Here is a 22,110-nt window from a genome sequence, read left to right as displayed (position 1 = left end):
TAAAAATTGATGCCTGTATAGCACTGCCTCTCACACTTAAATGTCATCTGAGGATCTTGTTGAAAAGGCAAATTCTGATTCAATAGGTCTGGGATAGGGCCTGAGATTCTGCAGTTCTATTAAGCTCTCAAGTGTTGCTGCTGATCAAATAGAAACTTTGAATAAGTGGTCTGCAGAGTAGCTTTTGAGGACCATCCTTACAAAATGTGTACTAGGTGTAGACTCTCTGAAGATACACACGAAATGGGTAACAATGGTTGCCACTACAAAGAACAGAATGGCTGATCATTGCATGTACCCTTTTATAACTTGAATGTTGTACAAAGCACGTGTGCTACATATTCGAAAATAAATTAAGAAAACAATAAAAAACAAACAAGAATATCCGAAACTGCTCGCTTCTTAAAATCCTGTAGTGGAGCCTAGCGGTCCAAAGGGCAGAGTGCAGCTTAGCCCATCTTAAGCCCTTTACTAATGATCAGTTTACCTGTTCAGTTCATCTCTGATCGCGCCATTCAGTCAGATGAGGGACCACACGATTCTTTCTACGGGAAAAACACTGGAGCAAATTTCACTTGGTCTGTAAAACTCATCTCCTCAGCGTTTACCCTCAGGAAGCCTTTCACGCATCCTACTGCTCTCCCCTTTGCCCGCCGTTAATGTTACCATTTTACATTTAACCTCACAATGCTCCTTTTTGTTGCAGTCATCGCACTGCGCCGAGATTTGTTTACATGTGTATTTTTGCTACTTGATTGTGCGCTCCTTGAGGACAAAGCTAGAGTTTAAGCTTAGCGCAGACCAACTTCCGAAATAATTCTGCGAAAGAATGTATCATGTATTGGCTTCAAGAGGCTCACAGGAAGGGAAAAGCCTTGAACACTGGGGCTTTCTCCGATCCCTTCCTGACTAATTCGAAGCAAACGTGCCAGGAGTTGACTCTGAGTACCCTGGCTGGGAAGGCTACCAGGAACTCGGCCCTCTCTACTCGCTCCTTCCCGGGCGCCCTGCGCACCCAGGCTTCCAGAGGATCCTGCCTGGCCGAGCACGCGACTGGGCCCTCCCGGGGTCGGGGAGGCCAGTCCACCGCCCCCACAGGCAGGCGTGGCGTGCAGAGCCCACTTCTGTGTGCCGCGTGGAGAGGCTGGGGGTCTCCTTGGTATCAGCCAGCAGCCACGGGTGGCGATCCATGCTGACCAGAGGGAGGGCGCACCCCACAGATCAGGGACGGGCTGAGGTTGGCAGAACAAGAGTGTCGAGGACAGGCGTTAGCCGAGCGCCAGGCAAGGGACCGCCCTGCTAACTTTCCTGCACTTACACGTCCTCTGCAGGCCCAGGGTAGGGTGGCCGTCTCCTAGCCGCTACCTCTACCTCCACCCACTAGCCCCTAGGACCTCCCCGCGTGGTGGGGCACTGGAGGCTCCGCCTCTCCCACCTTATTCCACGCCCCCTTCCGGCCCGTGCGCGCGTCGCCGCCGCCGCTGCCAGAGGGGCGGGGCCTGGATCCGGGCGTTCAGTCAGCCACGGTCCCAGCCTGCCCTGCGCGGGCTAACGAGAGCAGATCGAGTGACTCACCTCCGCCGCGGTAACTCCTCGCTCTCTCTCCCCTCACACACGCTCACACCGGCGCGAGATGGCGGCGGCGGCGGCGGCGGCGGCGGGGGACTCCGACTCCTGGGGTGAGGAGAAGTTCCGGGGGCAGGGCCTGGGCTGGCGCTGGCCCCCGCCCAGGCAGGCATTAATGCGGCTTGCTCTCTTCCGTAGACGCGGACACGTTCTCCGTGGAAGACCCGGTGCGGAAGGTCGGGGGCGGTGGCACCGCCAGCGGGGACCGCTGGGAAGGCGAGGACGAGGACGAGGACGTCAAGGTGGGTGCGGGCCGGGGCTCTGGGCAGCGCGGGAGCCGGCTGGCGCCGTCGCGGGCCGGGTTGCCCGCCAAAGGGCGGGCCGACGGAGTCTGGGCCCAGGGGCTCCGCCCGGGCCTGCGGGCCGTGGGTACAGGCGCGAGCGTAGGGCCCGGCGGAGCCCTGTTCCCTCCGCTCGCCGGCCATATGGGCCGGACGCGGGCAGCGTGGTCTCTCGGACTTCCTTGGCAAGGGTGACGGCCCCGGCCCTAGCCCTTCTTTGAAGGTCCGCGCCCCGGCCTGGATCCCACCCGCCAACTGGCGACGGGAGGTGACAGCAGCAGCCGGCCCGGCCCACGTGCACACTTCGCGGTCCCGAGCTGCTCGCAGGGATGAGGCTGGGAAGTTGAAGATGGAGCCCCATGGAAAGCCCCATATGGAAAGCCTTGCAACCCATCTGCCTTTTCGAGCTCACGTCTCCTCAGGGCCATTATCTCTAAAGGCCCATTTGTAGGGTTTGTTCGAGCTGTTAGATGAGTGAAATATTGTGGTTTAATTTCAGCCACCTTTTTTCCTCCACGCAAGACAAATAGAAACAGTAAAGTGAAACAACTTTTAGCCTCCCTTCTCCCACCCTGTGGTAAAAGCATGAACTGAGTACTGAGATAGCCAGCAGTTAGTGGTCAGAACCTGGGTAGTCCACACGGCGACCTGAAAAATGGAGAGTTGACAGAGCGGGTTATTATCCATCTACACAGAAACGCGTAAGGAAATATTGAAGATTTGGTGGTTGGAGAAGACTAAGGATCCAGTGTGATTTTTGTTTTTGTTTTTGTTTTTCCTATGCCTTTTAGATAGATTTGAACCCGATTGATTTACCGTCGTCGTTTGTTTTTGAAAACTTCTGGGGCTAATCATATGGCTTCAGATGACATTATGACTGCTTCGTTTGTTTAAGTAGCTACAAAAGTCGCAAGCGCAAAATGTTGACTCTTATTAACAAAGTTCTCAAAATCTTTCTATATTTGTGCAGATAAAGTTTTGTATGAGTTGGAAATTTTTTTTTATGGTTTTGATTCATTTAGTGAACTTCTGCCCTTCAGCTTATGCTGACAACCCTACAAATTCTTCTCCTTGGCTTGAAAAAAATTTAAGCTAGATAATCACCATGAACTTAATATTAATAACTGCTTTTGTTTGGATTTTACCCTTTTCTCCTGAGTCTGATGAGGTGGATATCCAATTCATTGAACAGCCTGACGTTCTAGAATGATGTGAACTTTGTGCACGTTGGGGTTAATAAATGAGTAATATTGTGAAGATACTTAGATACTTCATTTACAGGTAGTATAGACATGGGAATGGATTGTGTTATCAGCCTCATTGCAAGATATTAGTTACTTCCCTACATTGTAGCAGATTTTCTGTTTTGAGCCTTTAGTTCAGATTTGTTCTTTCCTTTTTTCTATGCATAGTGGATGTAGGAGTTAAGACATCTGTTACGAAAATTGAGAATAAGTTAGCAAATGAGAAGAAACAATTAGAGAGATCAGGAAAGAATTAACCAGAAAATGAAGTTTGAATGGAGTGTCTGGAATGATATTATGAAGTAGTAGCCTGCCTGAGATAAGTGGATCTAAATAGTGTCAATACTGATAAATATAATTCTGACCACTTGGAACTAAGTTTGGAGATTTACATGTTGAAAGGGATCATAGTGGTCATTTTGTCCTGTCACACTTTCAGTGCAGAATTTCTTTCGTTTATACAGATGGCTTATTTCTTATATATAAACTTTGAAGTTGATCTTGGATTAGAAAGCTAAACTTGTCCATTTTATTTTTGAGTTGAAATGTTGGTTTATTTCTGTTGAGTTTCTCCAAATTCTCAAAAGTTATCTGTGGAGTAGTTTGATTCCTGGGCTTTGGACTCAGACAGATGTAGGTCTATTTTGTTGCCTTGACATTGTCTGTATTTGTGGTCATGTGCCAGTTTAAACATTTTTGTTTGTTTCCCAATTTTGTCCTTACAGAAGCTACCTCAGGAGATCATTTTGCATTTTGAGATAATATATCAATATTATCAATGAGATAGTGAGAGAGTATATCAAGCATAAAGCAGATTTACCTGGTACTTGGTAGGCACTTAGTAAATGTTAATTCTATCACATCAATTTTTCTGGCTAATGGAACATATGCTTAGGCTCTTTAGATCTTGTAGCTGGGGGTTATTTTTGTGCCACATTTTGTGGTTTCCTAAGCTTAGTAGGAGTAAGTTCTCTCCACAGTGGCTGTTTACCATGAATTTTTTTGTTTTGAATGGAATGACCGTCGTTTTCAAGAAAATGTTTGCTTTCTCAGAGGTTACCAATCTAGAGTTGACATTTGTCCCCTTGAATGATAGTACAGGTTTCCCCCGCTATCCGAAAGTAGAGCATTCCTATGAAACTTTTCCAGAGCTGAAATGGCATAAAGAGAAGAAGCAGTTCCTTTAGGACACATCTTGCTAAGGAATGCACAAAGTAAATCAAGATAAAGCACAGATGCTCACAGACGTAGCTTCAAAGTTATGGCAGCTTGATGCTGAGTGTAGGTCCTGGGGAAGGAGCTTGGCTTTGCCACTGTTACTGTTTGGACTGGGCACTGCCTCTGTAATGGCTTGCTACAAAACAAATGCTGAATGCTATTTTCATTTGTCATAAAAGCTAAAATCCTCTTTGGGTTTCTTTCAGTTAACAAAAAGGTACTAATGTAGGTCTTTTTGTAAAAGCGAATGGCATAAAGTGAATTTTCAAAAAGCGAGGTGTACCTGTAATATCAAATTTCTGAATTCTAATGTTTTAGCACTTAATCCTTTGGCAAGGAGATGCAAACAAGGCTTAATTTAAATGAGGTTGAATAATCATTGTTCTTACATAATACAGTATGTGAATTTTAAAAAAATCTTCAAAAGTAAGGTATGTAGAAACAGTAAGTTCTTCAGTTTATGTCAGCATCTAATAATGTTTAACCTTCAGGAATATAGGTTTAATGTCATTTGTAATGTCCTGAGAAAGGAAAGCAAAACTGAGGTCTTTGTAACAGTAACCTGCTCCAATAATTTACTGTCTTTCAGTAGACATTATAGCATTTTACTGCCCTTGACTTTTCAAATAGCCATCTGAAAGTGCAGAGGTGGATTTAAGTGAAACTGTAGAATTGTTAATGTTCATGGGGGTAGAAGTCTATATACTTCTTCCCAGTTAAAAAGAACTAGGGAGAACTAGGGAGCATACTTCCCTGCTACATTGGCTTTATTTTCCTTTTCTTACTATCTTGATGTTATGCAGAGGCAGTGGGAATTGTTTGCTTGGCATATATCTCTGGACTCCTTCCCTGTGGCTAGAATGATGTGTGGGCAGTGATTGAGAAGGCAGTATTGATTCAGAAGGCAGTGAGTACCCACCCACCACAGGTGGGAATAATACAACTTTTACTCAGTTTTACTAGTCTCCCATCATTTCAGTAAAAAGATTAGAAGCTAGGTTTATTCAGAAAGTGTAGAGTTTTCTTTGAGAAAACTGTTGGCTGTGATCAGGCATCTCAGGCATTTGCTTCTTATAAAGTAATTACAGAATTTCTTTAAAAGAACCTAGAGAACTGACTTAGTTGAAAACTGCCTGCTTTATCCTACTCATTCAACTGTTAGGATCCTGTCATGGTTAATAATTTAAATCTATCAGAGTGAGGAGATTTTCAAGCATGGAAATGACACTCTGAAATAGGGAATCTATATTTCAGAGACATGGGAGATTATTGGGAAATTTTCAGAAGGTGGGCATTTTGCCAGGAAATGGGTATCTTGAGGTGTGTGTAACTTCTTATGAAAAATTCCTACCATATACAGAGGTAGAAAGAAAAGTTTAATAAACCCACAATCTTATTCTTTCTATATCCCCATATACTGCTCTCCTCCCCCAACCAGATTATCTTGAAAATACCAATTATATCATTTCAGTACACTGACAATTTTTATAAACTAAGTTTTTAGTTAGGAAGCATGTTTGTTATTGAATAATATTTACCTAATGTACTTGTCATGCTGGACCAATGAAAATAAAGAAGCCACTTGTTCAGTGTTCATTGTTTTGTTCTTGATCTAGCTTAGCCAGGAATTTAAAGTAGAATTGATTGATAACAGTTCTAAATATGATACAGGTAGGCATTGAGATGGAATTCAGCTGAGTGCTGAGCCACAGTAGAATGTTAAAAACTGAGTGAATTGTTCACAGACACAAACTACTATATATAAAATAGATAAACAAGTTTCTTCTGTATAGCACAGGGAACTATATTCAATATCTTGTAGTAACCTATAGTGAAGAAGAATATGAAAAATAAATGTATATGTTTGACTGAACCATTATTCTGTACACCACAAATTGACAATATTGTAAACTGATTATCTTCAATTTAAAAAAGCTTAGTGAATTGAAATAAACGAAGTAGAATTTTTTGAGGCTGCTACCTTGGCTTCCAGAGACCAGCATAGTTCTGAGAAGAACATTTGGTCTTCTTTTAAAAACTAAACTTTGCTGGGAGGTATAGCCATGGCAGGAGCTCATTACAGAGTTCTGAGGCCTCTCAGAGCAGGTCAGTACAGCTTATAGAACACCAATAAAAGGCTCTTTTCCTGCAAGAGACTATGCTTTATCTAAACCAAACTACTTTAGAAGGGGGAAAAATATATGTTAGTTAACATATTGCTATGGGACAGAATTTTACTGCTCATTTGAAGCTACTTCTGTTTGACAATCTATAAATATATCTTGCGTAAGTTGGAAAGCATTTTCAGGCCTAAATGTGTTCTCTCATTGCGTGCGACATTCTGGAGTTGTATTTTATAAAAATGACAGATTAGCCAACTATTGGCTGCATTATTAGAAATAAAAAGAAAGCAAGGTTTAAGCTTTTCTGTTTTGTTTTCAATTCTTGGTGGTATTCATTTGGGAAGCTGGTTTTTTATATATATATATATTTTATTGAAGTATAGTCAGTTTACAATGTTGTGTCAGTTTCTGGTGTACAGCACTTCACTCATATAGGAACATACATGTATTCGTTTTCATATTCTCTTTCAACATAAGTTACTACAAGATATTGAATATAGTTCCCTGTGCTATACAGGGAAGCTGGTTTTAAACTTGAAAAGCAGCCATCTCTTTCAGAGAAGTGGCTCAAATGGTGCTGGGTGTATATCTGTAGAACAAGAATAGATAAGCGAGTAGTTTATAAACAGCCTCTCTTCTAAGGAAGCTAGCCATTTTAGGAGAGCAGTCTGGTTGGTACTTTTGAAGATAATTTGGTTATTATAGCTGGAAGATTTATTGGCTACCAGAAATAATTGGGTAAATATTCAGTTGGATATTGATAGGTAGTCTCTTGAACCAGATAACCGTTTAGGGCTTACTAAATTATAGACATACTCCCTATTTTAACTGTTAATTTGAGGTGTTTCTGTAGGAACCTTTCTTGCATTTTCTCAACTTATTGTCAACATTTACAAAGTCCTGATGTTTATGGAAAATTGGGCAGATTTAGACATTTTACTTTACATTTACTTTTGGGGCACCTGCAAATTTTACAAGTAAGGAAGCAGAAACTCTTTTAAGTTCCTGGGGAAAGCTACCTGGCCTTCTGTTTTGGGGATTACATCTATTTGGAAGACTGACCAGTCTCTTTTTGCTGACATCACTATGCTGCCTTCTTCAGGGACTTGTTCCCAGTATGGGACTAACTTCAGGGCAGACTTGTTTGAAGCACTCTGGGATGAGGGCGACAAACAAGGCTTGCCTTTTGTGATGCTTTTATGAACTGAGGAGCAGATGCCATGGTTATTTCCAGGACTTGTTGATAGGAATGACTGTTCCAACTATCCTGTGGTGGAATTCTAGGTAGCCTTATGGCTGCACTGATGGGACACTTTAATTAACGACTATCTGGGATAAGGTTTATGCTTTGATAGGGAAACCAGGGATGGGGTAGAGTTGGTGTCAATGAGATACTGAAGGAGCAGTGATATGTGTGGGGTGATGTTTTCCTGATAAAGGGAACTGAGGAACGTCAGCAATGAACAAAAATACCACTCTATTGTGTCTGTTTATGTTGGCGTTATTGAGATAGAGCACATTTTCAGCCATACTTCTCCCCTCTTGACCTCCTCATACCAGACTCCTTTCCTAAAATTAGTAAAAATCCATCATAGGCAATTTGAGATAAGTAACTGACATAGTTGTAGCTGGGCAGATCTTAGTATGTGCTATAACCCTCCTCTTTGATGAGATTCCCTGCAATTCTAAGGAAGCTCATTCCAGAACTAATTAAAAGAATGACTGTTGGTTTGGAGGTACCTAGTTCCCAGACATTTATTTTATACTTCAGGACTAAGGTAAGAAGTCATGTTTAATATGATGCTTTAAAGGAACTTTGGCTTGTTCAAAATAGGTTCCTTCATTATTTTTCACTGAGATTTGTGGGGGGGGGGGGGGGGGGGGGGGGGGGGGGGGGGGGGGGGGGGGGGGGGGGGGGGGGGGGGGGGGGGGGGGGGGGGGGGGGGGGGTGGGGGGGGGAGGGGGGGGGGGGGGGGGGGGGGGGGTGGGGGGGGGGGGGGGGGGGGGGGGGAGATTTGTGGGATGGCTATCTTTGGGCCTTAGTGTCCTTATAGGTAAAATGGGGATAACACCACCTTACAGGACTTAAGTGAGGGTTAACTGTGTTACTACATGTAAAGTTCTTTGCACAGTGCTTGGTGCAAAGTAAGTACTTAGTAAATGCTATCTATTGTTATTATTATCATCACTGCTATTGGTAGAGAGTTACAGATAAACATCTGCTGGAAGTAAGCACATGGTCCTATCTGAAGCACTGCCTAAGCAGCATATCACCCACAGACCCGGCTTTCCTATATTCTGTGAAGATTACAACAAGAACCCCCAAACTCCTGGTAGTTAACTTTTATTTTTAGTTCTCTGGTTCTTTTGTACGATGGTGTAATGATACAAGCACTTAAGCAAACCAGTGGGGTAATGCAAACATCTGCTCTCTAATTTCTAACTCTAGTATCTTAGGTGTCCAGTGACTAGCTGCTTTGCTTTCAATCTGTTAACTGAACTGTGGGTTAAATTGCAAAGGTAAGGTAACTATAAAAATATTTTCACTTTTATACCAAGTTCTCCCCACTCTGCTTGCAGACCCTGTAGTAGCCTTAATCAGGTTTTTTTTTTCCTTTGGATTTGCAGATTTTTATTAAGAATCGTGCCTTGGTTAATTTATAAACCTAGACTGATTCAGATTTTATGATCTGTCTTGTTATAAAGCCAGAAGCTTGGTGTCATAGTTATGGCATATTAGTCAGCCTGTGTCTCTTCCAGTAGCGTCAGGGCCTCCTGCTTTGCATTTGTCATCCTGTGGCTCAGCTTCAAACAGCGTGTCATAGTTGTGCCTGGGGGTTGCTGAGACAGTGCTCGGGCTACCTATAGATTAAAGCCCTGGTTAATTAAACACGGGGCTGTTTCTTTCTCTGTTAAATTTAAACCTTCTCAATTCTGTGGAGCCTTTAAAAATCGTTTGATAGTGGTTTATTATTTAGCTCAGTGACTGTCAGGCATAGAAGAGACAAAGTATAGATCTACCTTAAAGTGCCCTGCATAATTTAATTCCTTAACCAGGGTTGTGTTGTATGGAATATTGCTTGAAATAATCAAACTATTGGCTAAAATGTTGGTTGCTTTTACATTTGGGAAAGTAAGAAGTATAAAGCCCTCTCAAATTTTTATTTAATATAACAGTGGATTATTTAAGAGAGGTTATTAGTTTTGGCTTGGTTGTCCTGTGTTTTGTTAATGGAGAAGCTTTTTTGTGGAGTTAGACAAGTTGATATAAAAGTTCATATGGAAAACAAACATGCAAGAATGGCCAGGAAAACAGTAGAAAACCTGAAAGCCTACGGGGGGGACTAGCACTAGCTTACATAAAAGCATACTATAAAGCCTGTAATTAAAACAGTATGGCCCTGGTATGTGAAGAGACAGTAGATCAGTGGGATAGAATAGAAAGCAGAAATATACCAAGTATCGTGCAGCCACTGTGGAAAACAGTATGGAGAGTCCTCAAAAGACTAGGAATTGACTTACCATATGACCCAGTAATCCTGCTCCTGGGCATATATCCAGAAGGAACCCTACTTCAGAAAGACACCTGCACCCCAGTATTCATAGCAGCACTATTTACAATAGCCAAGACATGAAAACAGCCTAAATGTCCATTGACAGATGACTGGATAAAGAAGAGGTGGTGTATTTATACAATGGAATACTATTCAGCCATAAAAATGACAGCATAATGCCATTTGCAGCAACATAGATGTTCCTGGAAAAGGTCATTCTAAGTGAAGTAAGCCAGAAAGAGAAAGAAAAATACCATATGAGATCACTCATATGTGGAATCTTAAAAAAAAAAAACATAAATACAAAACAGAAACAGACTCATAGACATAGAATACAAACTTGTGGTTGCCAAGGGGGAGGGGGGTGGGAAGGGACAGACTGGGAGTTCGAAATTTGTAGATACTGACAGGCATAGGTGGAATACATAAACAAGATTATACAGTATAGCACAGGGAAATATATACAGGATCTTGTGGTAGCTCACAGCGGAAAAGAATGTGACAATGAATATATGTATGTTCATGTATAACTGAAAAATTGTGCTCTACACTGGAAATTGACACAACATTGTAAACTGACTATTACTCAATTAAAAAAAAAAGAAATATACCAAGTACCTGTGAAAATTTAGTGTATGGTAAATCAAGGGACAAAGACAGACTTTTTTTAAAAATTGGGGTGTAATTGATTTACAGTATTATATGTTTCAGGTGTACAACATAGTGATTCACAATTTTTAAAGATTATACTCCACTTATAATTATTATAAAATATTGAGAGGGTGAGCTTTTTAATAGATGGTGCTGTGACAACTGAGTAACCATTTGGAAAAAACATTAAAATTAGATCCATACTTTACAAGAGAAAAAATTCCAGTGGATCAGAGATCTAAATGAAAAAAACACTGAAAGAATACATGTTCTAGAAGAAAATTCCTTGCTTTAAGAAAAGATTTTCTAACTGACTTGGAATCCAGAGGCAATAAAAGACTGATAAATTTTACTGCATAAATGTGGTGGGATGCATAACATAGCACTTTATGGAGAAACACTAGAGGCATTTCCATTAAGAGAAGAACAAGGCAAGGATGCCTTTATCTCTGCCACTGTTTGTTCACACTGTACTAGAGGTTTCACCAGGGCATTTAGATAAGAGAAGTCAATTGTGGAGGTGCATGAATTGGTAAAAAAGAAATAAAGCTATCTCTTGTTTGCAGATGATATGGCAATATACCTGGAAAACCCTAGAGAATCAATGATAAAACTAATTTAAGTAATAAGTGAATTCAGTAAGGTAGCAGGATATAAAATTAATATACAAAAATCAGTAGCTTTTCTATGCACAAATAACCAGTTAGAGGACCTAAAAGAAAAAAAAAAAACTAAAATAGCAACAGAGAAGATGAAATACTTAGGAATAAACCTAGAGAGAAATGTGCAAAACTTCTAAGAGAGAAACTTTAAAACATTCCTTGAAATATACAGAAGTAGGCTTGAACAGATGGAAAGACAGCCCTTTTTCTTGCCTAAGGCAGTTCAACATTATAAGATGTCAATTCTCCCAAAATTAATTTATAAGGTTAATGCAACACCAAAAAAATACCAACAAGCTTATTTCTATGGAGTTAGACAAGCTGATAATAAAGATCACATGGAAAAGTAACCATGTAAGAATGTAATGTAACGGCAGTCTTTTTCTTTAGGATAACTGGGATGATGATGATGATGAAAAAAAAGAGGAAGCAGAAGTAAAACCAGGTGAGCCACTGGAGTTGCTCCACTTTTGGTTTTATATCTTAGTGAACATCTGCTTGCTTATGTTAAGACAAATAACAAAATGCTTACAAAATTGAAAATTTCAGTATTTTCAGTAACCAAATATCCTTCCATTCCCACTTCATTCTCATCTCCCTTCATCTCTTCTCTCTCCTCAAAACATAATCAGATTACATAGCTCGCACTTTTCTGTTTGAGTGCTTTTGTTAGAGGAGGGAGTAGAGGATGTGGCATCACTGTTAAATGATCTAAGTCCTGCCTAAAGGACTGTGGGGAAATATGAAGGGAGTTGTTTGAGTCTTAGGAGTCAGATTAGAGAGGAGAAAGGAAGAATCCCAGAACTTTCCTCATATTTGCCAGGAAATCATCATATGAAATTGGAGCTGGGAGAGATTTGGTCTCTTGAAGTATAAGTATCAGGTCTGTCTCATCCATAAATTGGAAAATAGTCAAGATAACTGTGATTAAAACATTTCTTTCAGAAGTAAAAATTTCAGAAAAGAAAAAAATAGCAGAGAAGATAAAAGAGAAAGAACGGCAACAGAAGAAAAGGCAAGAAGAAATTAAAAAAAGGGTAAGTACTATTCATTTTCTAAAACATGGACTCCTCACGTTAGCAGTGGTGCAGTATCTTAGCAGGCAGCAGATAATACCTAACCATTTGAAGAGCTTTGTAAAGACTGTAAATGGACACCATCAGATAAGGTGATCCCAGAACAAACAATTTGTGGTTTTTGCAGAAACCAGACTTAAAAGCTTTATGTATTAGAATGTCTTCTAAGTTTCCACAAACACTTGGGAACAATCATGATTGTGTTGTGACCCTAGTCAGTGATTTTTGGCAGTGCCTGCAGCTCTCTCTAGTTGTGATTTGTAGTGTACCTATTGAGTGACATACAAGATGTGTCCATTTCTCTGCCATGTATTATATAAATGTTTTTGTTACTGATTTGGAGCAAGATCAGAAATACTGTATTAATTTACTTGTTTTTGAATAGAAAACACATTTACATGATTTAAAAATCAAAACAATATTAAGAAGTACTCCCAACTCTACTAATTTGTCTTGTTTCTCTCCCTCTATCCCATTAGTAAATACTGGCTTCTTATGTCTCTGAGGTGACTTTATATATTTAGATATAACTGTATAGTCATATTCCTCCCTTTTTTAAAAATAATTTTTACCTTGCTTTATTTATCATAGAGATCTTTCCATAGATCATAGAGAGCTTTTTAATTTTTCTTGACTTTTCATTAAGAAAAATTTCAAGCCTAAAGGAGAAAATAGCATAATAGATACAATCATGCACAATCATGCACATCACCTAAATTTAACAGTTGTTAATATTTTGCCATACTTGATTCATATGTTCTTTTTTGGCTAAAATATAATCAAGTAAATAACAAATGTTACGCATTTTACCTTTAAATACTTTAGTATGCATCTCTGAAAAAGCAAGGATATTTCTCACATGATTACATACCTAATGTAATGAACAGTAATTTTTTAAGATCCTCTAATACTCAGTTTGTATGCACTTCTTTAATTGTCCCAAAGTGTGTTTTACATATGGTTTGTTCAGACAAGGACCTCACATTGCACTTGGTTATTAATGTATCCTAGAGTGTTTTTCTCTCTAAAATGACGTTGATTTATTGAAGAGAGTAGGGCAGTTGTCTTGTAAGAACATCCCACCTTCTGGATTTGTCTTATTGCTTCCTTATAGTTGGAGTTTTCTGTACCTTGGCAGCAAAGTCTAAAATTTTGATTGAATTCAAATTAAATATTTTTGGTTGGAATACTTTAAAGGTAATGCTGCATGCTTCGTATTGCATCATGTCACATCAGGAGTCATGTAATGTCTGTCCCATTGTTAGTGATGCTAAAATTGATCACGGGGTTAAGTTGGTGACAGCCTGGTACTTCTGTTGTAAAATAACATGTTTCCCCTTACAGGTTACGCAGTTTCATGTCAACTTCTCACCCAGTAGTTTTAGTATCACTGATGATCATTGCCTAATTCTTTCTTTAGGGATTGCAGAATGGTGATTTTTCTCATTCTATCACTTCCTTTAAAAAAAAATTTTTTTTTATAGGCTGGTGCTGCTGCTGCTGCTGCTGCTGCTGCTGCTGCTGCTGCTTTTGCTGTTTGGTTACTTTGGATATGGTCAATACTAGAAAGGCAGAGTAAAAGCTTCATTCTTTTAGTTACCAATTTTCAGAGTAAGGAGGGGGTGTAATAACTTCAAGTGGTGAAAAATGAGGGGTTTGTAGGGTTTTTTTTTTTTTCATTTTGAGTAAATTTATGGACTTCTAAGATTTTTTTAAAGAGTTTTATAAACTCTTTCAGATACAAGTTTTTTTTTGTGTTTTTGATGCTTAAATTGTCCCAACTTTGGACAGTAGGAGTCCCTCTGAGTTGTTTTCCATCTTCATCCTTTTGACAGAATGCTTTTAATCTTTGAAAGGTTCCTTGTGTTATGGCACAGTAAGTGCTAGCTCACCTGGTAAAATCTCTTAGCCTGGAATCAGTTACTAGGGATCCTTTTAGTGTGAAATGATATTTAGAGGCCAAATCTAGGTGCCAGTCGTATTCAGTATTATAGGAGTGGCCTTGCCATCGAGATCCCTTTTCATTGATGAATCGTACATAATCATTAGTTTATTTTGATATTTTCTCTTCTGAAAGTCCTGGTTTCTAATAATGTTAACATAATTGTTTATTGGCTTTTCTACAATACCAGTACTACGAACAATGTACAGCTGCTGAGTGAGATTTAGCATTTCCTTGCTGTTCTTGGGGCACTTAGAGTATATCCTACTGAGGATGTATAATTTTGTCCTGGGTTCTAAAGTCGTTTTTCCTGTGTCATTTTATCTATTTTGATACATATTTTAGAGTCATTTATTTCCGTTTGTTTCCAATTTTAAGGTTTCTTTTCACTTAACTTTTAAATATGAAATATATTCAGAAAACACAACTACAAGAATGGAATTAAATGGTATACTCAGAAAAGTTTCAAACATCCATCCCTCTTTTCTCTACCATGTTTGCTATCACCCCCATAAGAAAGCATTTTCATTAGTTTCTTGTTTATTTGTCCTCATATTTTAAAAAATAGCTGTATGATATTCCATCCTTGATGTACCGTAATTTATCTCACCAATCTTCTGTTGATGAATGGAGTTTTTCCTTCAGTCCTTTCATTGATAAACAGTGCTTCCATGAATAACCATATGTGTGTATCATTTGTAATGGATGTGGCCATATTTGTAGGGATAAATTTCCAAATGTGAGATTGCTGGGTCAAAGGACAAATCACATTTGTAGTCTTGATAAATATTACCAAATTGCCCTCCTGATTGGGTTGTATCAGTTTGCAATGGCCAGCCATGGGTGAGAGTGTATATTTCCCCCTAGTCAGGAACATTTTAGATGCTTTTTAATAATTTGTATTTGTATATCTAAAAATATCTGCATATGTGTTTACATGATCACAACAAGCAATGGATCCTTCAGCTCAGTCTAAGAAGTTATATTGATTGGATCTTTCTTGGTCATTGAGGTTAGAATTACCACTTACTTTGTTGTATCTTGATATTAGTCTCCAACATAAAGAAACTTTACTTTGAGTGAACTAATTTTATCTTAGGCCAACTGTTGAGTCAAGACATTTCCAGTTAAAAAAATAAAAGACATATTCAGTTTTGTTTGCAGGAAATACGTAATGATGTTCAGGTCTAAGACAGTTGAGACAGTTTCCTTTTTTCTTTGTAAAAAGTGTTCTGAGACTTCATAACTGCATGATCTTTCTCATTTCATCTTCTCCGTGAGAAATGTGATCTATTTCAGAAGTGGACTTCTGAATCAAAATCTTCAAATTGCACAGGCATGGATAACCATGTGGCACAAATTCCCTTCACCATTTTCCCACTTTGATAAATATTATCAAATATATTCCCTCATAGTAAAAGTAATACATATTTGTTGTAGAAAATTATATCAGGATATAAAAATGATATACATTAAACTGTTAACTGTCATCTCAGAGAAGTGGGGTTGGGAAATACGTGACAATTTTTCCTTTGTATGTGAACAGTATAATGTGTTATTTTTATAATACTAAAATATAATACGAATAAGATAAATAAGGGGGAAATGTTTTTCCAATTCTTTGGGAGAAAACATGTTTTTAAAAAAGTTTTTTATTTTACTTATTTTAGTGGAGGTGCTGAGGATTGAACCCAGGACCTTGTGCATGCTAGGCAGGCACTCTGCCACTAGGCTACACCCTCCCTCCCCACAAAAAACATTTTTTTTATGTCTGCACTGTCATATGGCTCGTGCCATACTGTATTTAACCATTTTGTTACAGAGCAATTAGGTTGTCTCTAAATTTATTTGATATTATGAGTAATATTCCATTTGACATCCTTTTGGTTAAATATTTGTACAGATCTTTGGTTTCTTAAGATGAATATGTAGAAGTGGAATTATTTGATTAAAGCATATAGGACTATTTCAAGACTTGATGCATACTACCAAGTTACCCTAGAAAGGTGGTTTTAATACACAGTCTTAGCCAAAGTGTATGAAAGTGCCATTTTACATTATCTACAATCTCATTTCCTTAATTTAAAAAAATTACCATAAATTAAACCCAGCTTTCAAATCTCAACTCTGTCCCATTATCGTCTATGTTAACCTGATACCATGGGCAGGTTGCTTCACGCCTCAGGTTTTTTTCCTGTAAAATTGGGATATGAATATCTAAAGTGTTTAGAAGAATGCTTGAAATACAGTAAATACTTTCTAAGTGTTTGCTTATTATTTATAATTACGTGTATTTAGAAAAAAAGTTCATACCACACAGAAATATACTGGGCCCATTACAGTCCCAGTCCTTTTTGTGACAATGAATATATATATGTTCATGTATAACTGAAAAATTGTGCTCTACACTGGAATTTGACACAACATTGTAAAATGATTATAAATCAATAAAAAATGTTAAAAAATAATAATAAAATAAAAAAATAAAACTTTCTGTCTGATTTTAGTTAGAAGAACCTGAAGAACCTAAAGTGCTAACACCGGAAGAACAGTTAGCAGATAAACTGCGGCTAAAAAAGTTACAGGAGGAGTCAGACCTTGAATTAGCGAAGGAAACTTTTGGTAAGTGGGGTTGTGATTACAGTGTGGTATTGAAGTTCCAAGTAAATATTGTGAAAAAGTCTTAAGGGTTATGAAAATTCAAAAAACATCTTTGAAGAAATCTGATACTGGCTAATCTAGATATTAGAAAGCAGTTTTTAATATCTTTATATTTGAGATTTCATTACTTAAGGTAGAGTGAGATGTTTAGCTTTTTGATAATTACATTTTGAGTATCATATAAAAGATTATTAACATAAAAAGTCATTGGACCCAAATAAATATATTTATCAGCTGGGTGAAATTTGGGTGAAATGTGAAGTCTATAGCTTTGAGATTTCAATATTGAACTGAGTGTACCGTGTCTTGTGGTCTGAAGTCTGGGCAGGACTTAAGACAGTAGCATGCTGGTCCCATGGGGCATTCAGCTTTGGTTGTGCCTTCATGTGCTCAGTGTCATTTCTTTTGGTACCTCTTCTTGGCCTTCACTATGTCCTGTCTTTAGAGGGCTTCCATTTCTGTATGCCATGCCTGCAGCTGTGCTCAGTACATGAGATAAAAGATATGTTCAGGATTCTGTAAGTGGTTAAGTTCATAGTGTTCCAGGGGGAGAGTTAACATGGCATAGGGAGTAAAGTGAGAAACATGGTCAGAGAAATAGTTTAAAAACTCTCACTTCATTTAACCAAGTTTGTTGTTGTCATTACTTCCTGAGTACTTTTCAGAATAGAGTGTCTTGTTGAAACAGTTAAATAACTTTGAAATGAAACCTAGAGCCAAGAAAGACCTAGTTATCTTGATTCTCCCCACTTTCTCTTCTTTAAAATGGATCAGGCAGGCTGACTGTAGTGACCGTCCATTCTCTTTTCCATTGGAAATGTGACCTTATCTTTCGTGGGTGGGTCTCTGGAGTCTGAAGAGTCACTGGTGAACTGGCATGGGCTTGGCATTGTCCTAACTGCACTTACCTCATTAAAGAGGGCACTTGGCCATTATCCTGTCTTCATAGGATGGTAGAAGCCACCCATGTGTTTATTAAAGAGAAAGACTTATGTGGTACCCATAAATTCTAAGATAGGACACCAGTTACACTTAAAAGGCAAAAACATATATTCGTACAGTCATCATTTGGTTAATAGGATTTTTGGGGGGTTAATTAGGTTTATTTACTTATTATTTTTATGGAGGTAGTAGGGATTGAACCTAGAACCTCATGAGTGCTAAGCATGCACTCTGCTACTGAGCTATACCTCACACCACCTCCCCTGCTTCCTGGTTAGTAGGGTTTTAATGTTGTGTTTCTCATACTAAAACACTGAATTAATAATACTGTTAACAACTGATTTACTTGACTATTTAGGAGTATATGGAAGCACAGTGTCGCAGCCTAGAATCCTTTTAGGTCAGATAAAGTTTTCTATTGGGATTTAATACATGGTTTACCCCTGGGGGGTTTAACACATGGTTTATCTGTGCTTAGCTTCTGGAGTTAGTTAGCTGGAAACTTTCACAGGAACCATCTTTATTTACTTTGATTCTTCTGTCTCAACTTTACTGTGGACTGTTCTTGGACAAATGCTTTAAGAGCATCCCTTTTGCACCAGGGACTCCTTTGGCAGTCTGGGAAGTCTTTGGGCCCCTTCTTAAATACATAAAATACACAGGATTTTGCTTATGGAGGAAACTTGTTATATTGAAATAAGTATCAAAATACTGAAATAAGCTATGATACAGCAGTTATGTACCGATCACTTGAATTTTTGTCCAAGTATTTCAGTGGATCCAGATCAAGAACCTCTGCTTTAAAATGAAATAACAGGGTTATTCAGATAGCTAATTGGTTTATAAATTAAAAAAAAATCTTTCTGATGTTTTCAGTGTTCCCTTTCTCCTACAGGTGTTAATAATACAGTTTATGGAATAGATGCTATGAACCCATCTTCAAGAGATGACTTCACAGAGTTTGGAAAGTTACTAAAAGATAAAATTACACAATATGAAAAGTCACTATACTATGCCAGTTTTTTGGAAGCCTTAGTTCGAGATGTGTGTATTTCATGTAAGTAATTCTAATCTTTTGCCCCTGTGGATGGCTTTTAGTAAGGGCATGTCATACACATGAGGATGGAGATTGACTTGGGGCAGGGCAGGGGGTGCTAGAATATATTTAGGATTTGCTTTTTAGCAGTTATCTTGGGAGTGTTGTGCAAATATACAGTGAGTTTGAGTGGTTTTGTTTTTGTTTTTAATGTATAAATTTTATTATGATTTGTTCTAGTTCTGTGAAATATGTCCTGGGTTTGTTTTTGGTTTTTGAGGCTGCCTTCTAAATGTTTTTTTACAACGGCTTCCCAAAGAGACATCTGTGTTTGTTGGCACAACAGCTAATAAAACACCAACTTCTTCCTTTATCTAATTATGTATTGAAAGAGACTAGGGAAGTATTTTAGGGGGAAAATGATTTCTGAGCATACAGAATTTTAGAGCTGAGTGAGACCACAGCGAGTGTCTGTTCATTTTATAAACAAGGAAGCCTGTGACGAGGTGCAAGTTGCTTGGCACCCATTCTGAGTCCGTGGGTTTAGTTTCATGCCCTGAGAAGAGTCATACATTTCAGGAGCAGGGTATGTGAGAGTGACAACCAGGGGTGGCATAGCATTAAGGTGGAAGGGGTTGGTTTTGCTAGTATTTACTGTTTTTAAGATTGAGGGAAAAAAATTCTACACAATGAATTTTAAATTGGGTTTTTCTTTGAGAAATTATTGCTAAACTAGGGGTTCTGATTTGATCAGTGATATACATAGTTGGTATTTTATTTTCCATATACTATTTTTCCTTTTCTTGAAGGTGCTCTTTAACCAAAACTGAGTGCTTTTTTTGGTAGCTAAAATCTCATTCATATCTGTTTCCAGCTTTGTATTTTTATGTGTTGTCCACTAAACAGGCTTCGTTTCCTGGTAGGGCACGTAGATTTCTGAGATACCTACGATTTTTATTCTCGTTCCTGTGCTAAAATGGAGACCCCAAGGGATGGGGAGGTTTAAGAATTGTCATTCCATGTTCATTCACACAGTCCTCACTGAGCATCAAGGATGTGTTATTTCCATAACTCATGATGGTTATTCTCTGCGTGTTTAGACTGGATAAGGAAAAAGGGAGCATTGTGAGCTATAAAGACACTTCCAGTTTCTCTGTGGTTGAGCAGTGGTGTCTAGGTGATTACAGGTCATTATAAAGTTAAATTTTTGTTGCTGAGTTTGCCATTTTACTTTAAACAGTTCTCATTAGCAAGCCTAGCCATAGAAATGAATGAGTCTCTACCATGTTATGTTAAACAAGAGAAAGCCTTTTCAAAGTTACTGAAGTTAATGTTGGACAAACTAGATTTCTCATAACACTGGAAAAATGTATATTTTGCTTTTATGTATTCCCCAGAATGCTTAAAAATTAGTTTTTTTTTCCTTCTTAGTGGAAATAGATGACTTGAAAAAGATTACCAATTCATTGACTGTGCTTTGCAGTGAAAAACAGAAGCAAGAAAAGGTAAGAGCAAGCTGTGTGGGAAATGTGTATTACACGAGGATTAAGGTGTAGGCATAATATTCTCAACAAGCGTAGTAGGAGTCTGACCTAAGAAACTGGACAGAAGTCAAGTAATTCACCAGTACCATTTATATTGGACTAGGACAGCCGTGTGAGTGCCATTACCGTCCTTTTGTTTATGAACATGTTCATGTTCTTCCCTGAATTAATAGTAGAAGTTGCCCTGAGTTAGCTTTGGGGAAATTCCCCTCTAGAGAGCTAAGGTTTTTCTGGGACCAGAAGCTTTGGTGTCTTGGTGAGGGTTGCTATACCAAATAAGATGCCCATGGTAGATCAAGTCTCATGAATTAACTCTTGTTTTATCTTCAGCAAAGCAAAGCCAAAAAGAAGAAGAAAGGTGTAGTTCCTGGAGGGGGATTAAAGGCCACCATGAAAGACGATCTGGCAGATTATGGTGGTTATGATGGAGGATATGTACAAGACTATGAAGACTTCATGTGACATTTTATCTTCTCCCGGTGTCTTCTTTCTGTTGCCCACAATCCCTTCAACATGTAGCACAACTTCCTTTTCTTTCAGTTCTGCCAAATGCTACAATCAGAAGTGCAGTATCTTTTGTGCTGGTTATTTAACCCCTCGACACTTAGGTGCTAATGTGCGAATGAGGGAACTTGGATCTTGCTGCCAAGGGGTTAAAATTGGGAACCTCTGTTGCTACTAAATCATAGTTAAAAAAAAACAAAAAACAACAAGCCTAATAATGGTGTCATTGTTGCTATCTGATTCCATAGCAGCAGTCACTAAATTGGAAACAAAGGTTGCAACATGACAAAAAAAATTGTGTAGTATTTACCAGCACCATTTCAGTAATACAGCCTTAACCATACCTCCTTGAACTACTTCATAACTTGTCAAGAAAAGCAGTCTGCAGCAAGGGCGTGTGGTGTGCACCTAGTATTAAAATTGCTTTGTCTTAAAATTGAGCGTGAGGATGTTAAAAATACATTGTGAAGAAGACTGCTTATCTCAGAGTGAAGATACGGCGGCTGAAAAGCTGAAAAGCACTAGTTTGATACTTAAAAATTAAATGACCAAAACCCTCCAACTTCGAAGCTGAAGAAGGTAAACCTTTCCATTATTGCATTGCAAGTTGTGGAATCTCTTGAATGCACAGACTGTCTAGTTTCTATTTATCAGACTATTCTGCTGATGGAGTGCTTCAGATGGGGGAGGGAAGCTCTTTACCTGTTCTACTTGCCTGATTTAAGTGTCTGAGAAACAAATCTCCTTTGTTCTCCTAGGCTGCAATGGAACAACTTTAACAGGGTTTTGGCATTTCCTTTCCTTTATAAAACATGCTCAGCAAACTGCACCAGTTAACTACAGTTTGGTAAATTGTTATGTTAACAATTATGACATCTGCAATGTTTTATAAAGCAACTAATTTAATAAAGTCACTATTGTGAGGACTTAAATTTTGTGTTACCTCCCAAGAGATATTTTTGGAGAGTATAGAACAAAAGCTCTTGGGACTAGAGTTCTCTCTGTACTTACAAAGCTTAATAAGTACTTGATGAGTGGATGTAGCT

At 38.7% G+C, this 22,110-nt stretch overlaps 1 protein-coding gene across 1 annotated transcript; it reads left to right on the top strand.

Moving 5' to 3' along the window:
- The first annotated feature begins 1,517 nt into the window (after nt 1-1,517).
- Nucleotides 1,518-21,996, top strand: EIF3J (eukaryotic translation initiation factor 3 subunit J). The gene is made up of 8 exons (XM_031453161.2): nt 1,518-1,679; nt 1,765-1,868; nt 11,750-11,804; nt 12,305-12,396; nt 16,885-16,999; nt 18,876-19,037; nt 20,448-20,521; nt 20,891-21,996. Exons 1-8 carry the CDS (start codon nt 1,634-1,636, stop codon nt 21,020-21,022), a joined length of 780 nt encoding a protein of 259 aa, XP_031309021.1. The 5' UTR covers nt 1,518-1,633; the 3' UTR covers nt 21,023-21,996.
- Nucleotides 21,997-22,110: the final 114 nt, after the last annotated feature.

The sequence above is a fragment of the Camelus dromedarius genome, chromosome 5 (genome assembly GCF_036321535.1).
Source record: "Camelus dromedarius isolate mCamDro1 chromosome 5, mCamDro1.pat, whole genome shotgun sequence".
Lineage (NCBI taxonomy): Eukaryota > Metazoa > Chordata > Mammalia > Artiodactyla > Camelidae > Camelus > Camelus dromedarius.
This window is presented reverse-complemented; position numbering and strand designations above follow the sequence as displayed.

Bases quoted from the DNA above. Each gene is read 5' to 3' on its own strand.
- EIF3J (XM_031453161.2), top strand. From the start codon at position 1,634: ATGGCGGCGGCGGCGGCGGCGGCGGCGGGGGACTCCGACTCCTGGG. The intron at 1,680-1,764 runs GTGAGGAGAAGT...TCTCTTCCGTAG, and splicing joins GGGGGACTCCGACTCCTGGG to ACGCGGACACGTTCTCCGTG. The intron at 1,869-11,749 runs GTGGGTGCGGGC...CTTTTTCTTTAG, and splicing joins ACGAGGACGAGGACGTCAAG to GATAACTGGGATGATGATGA.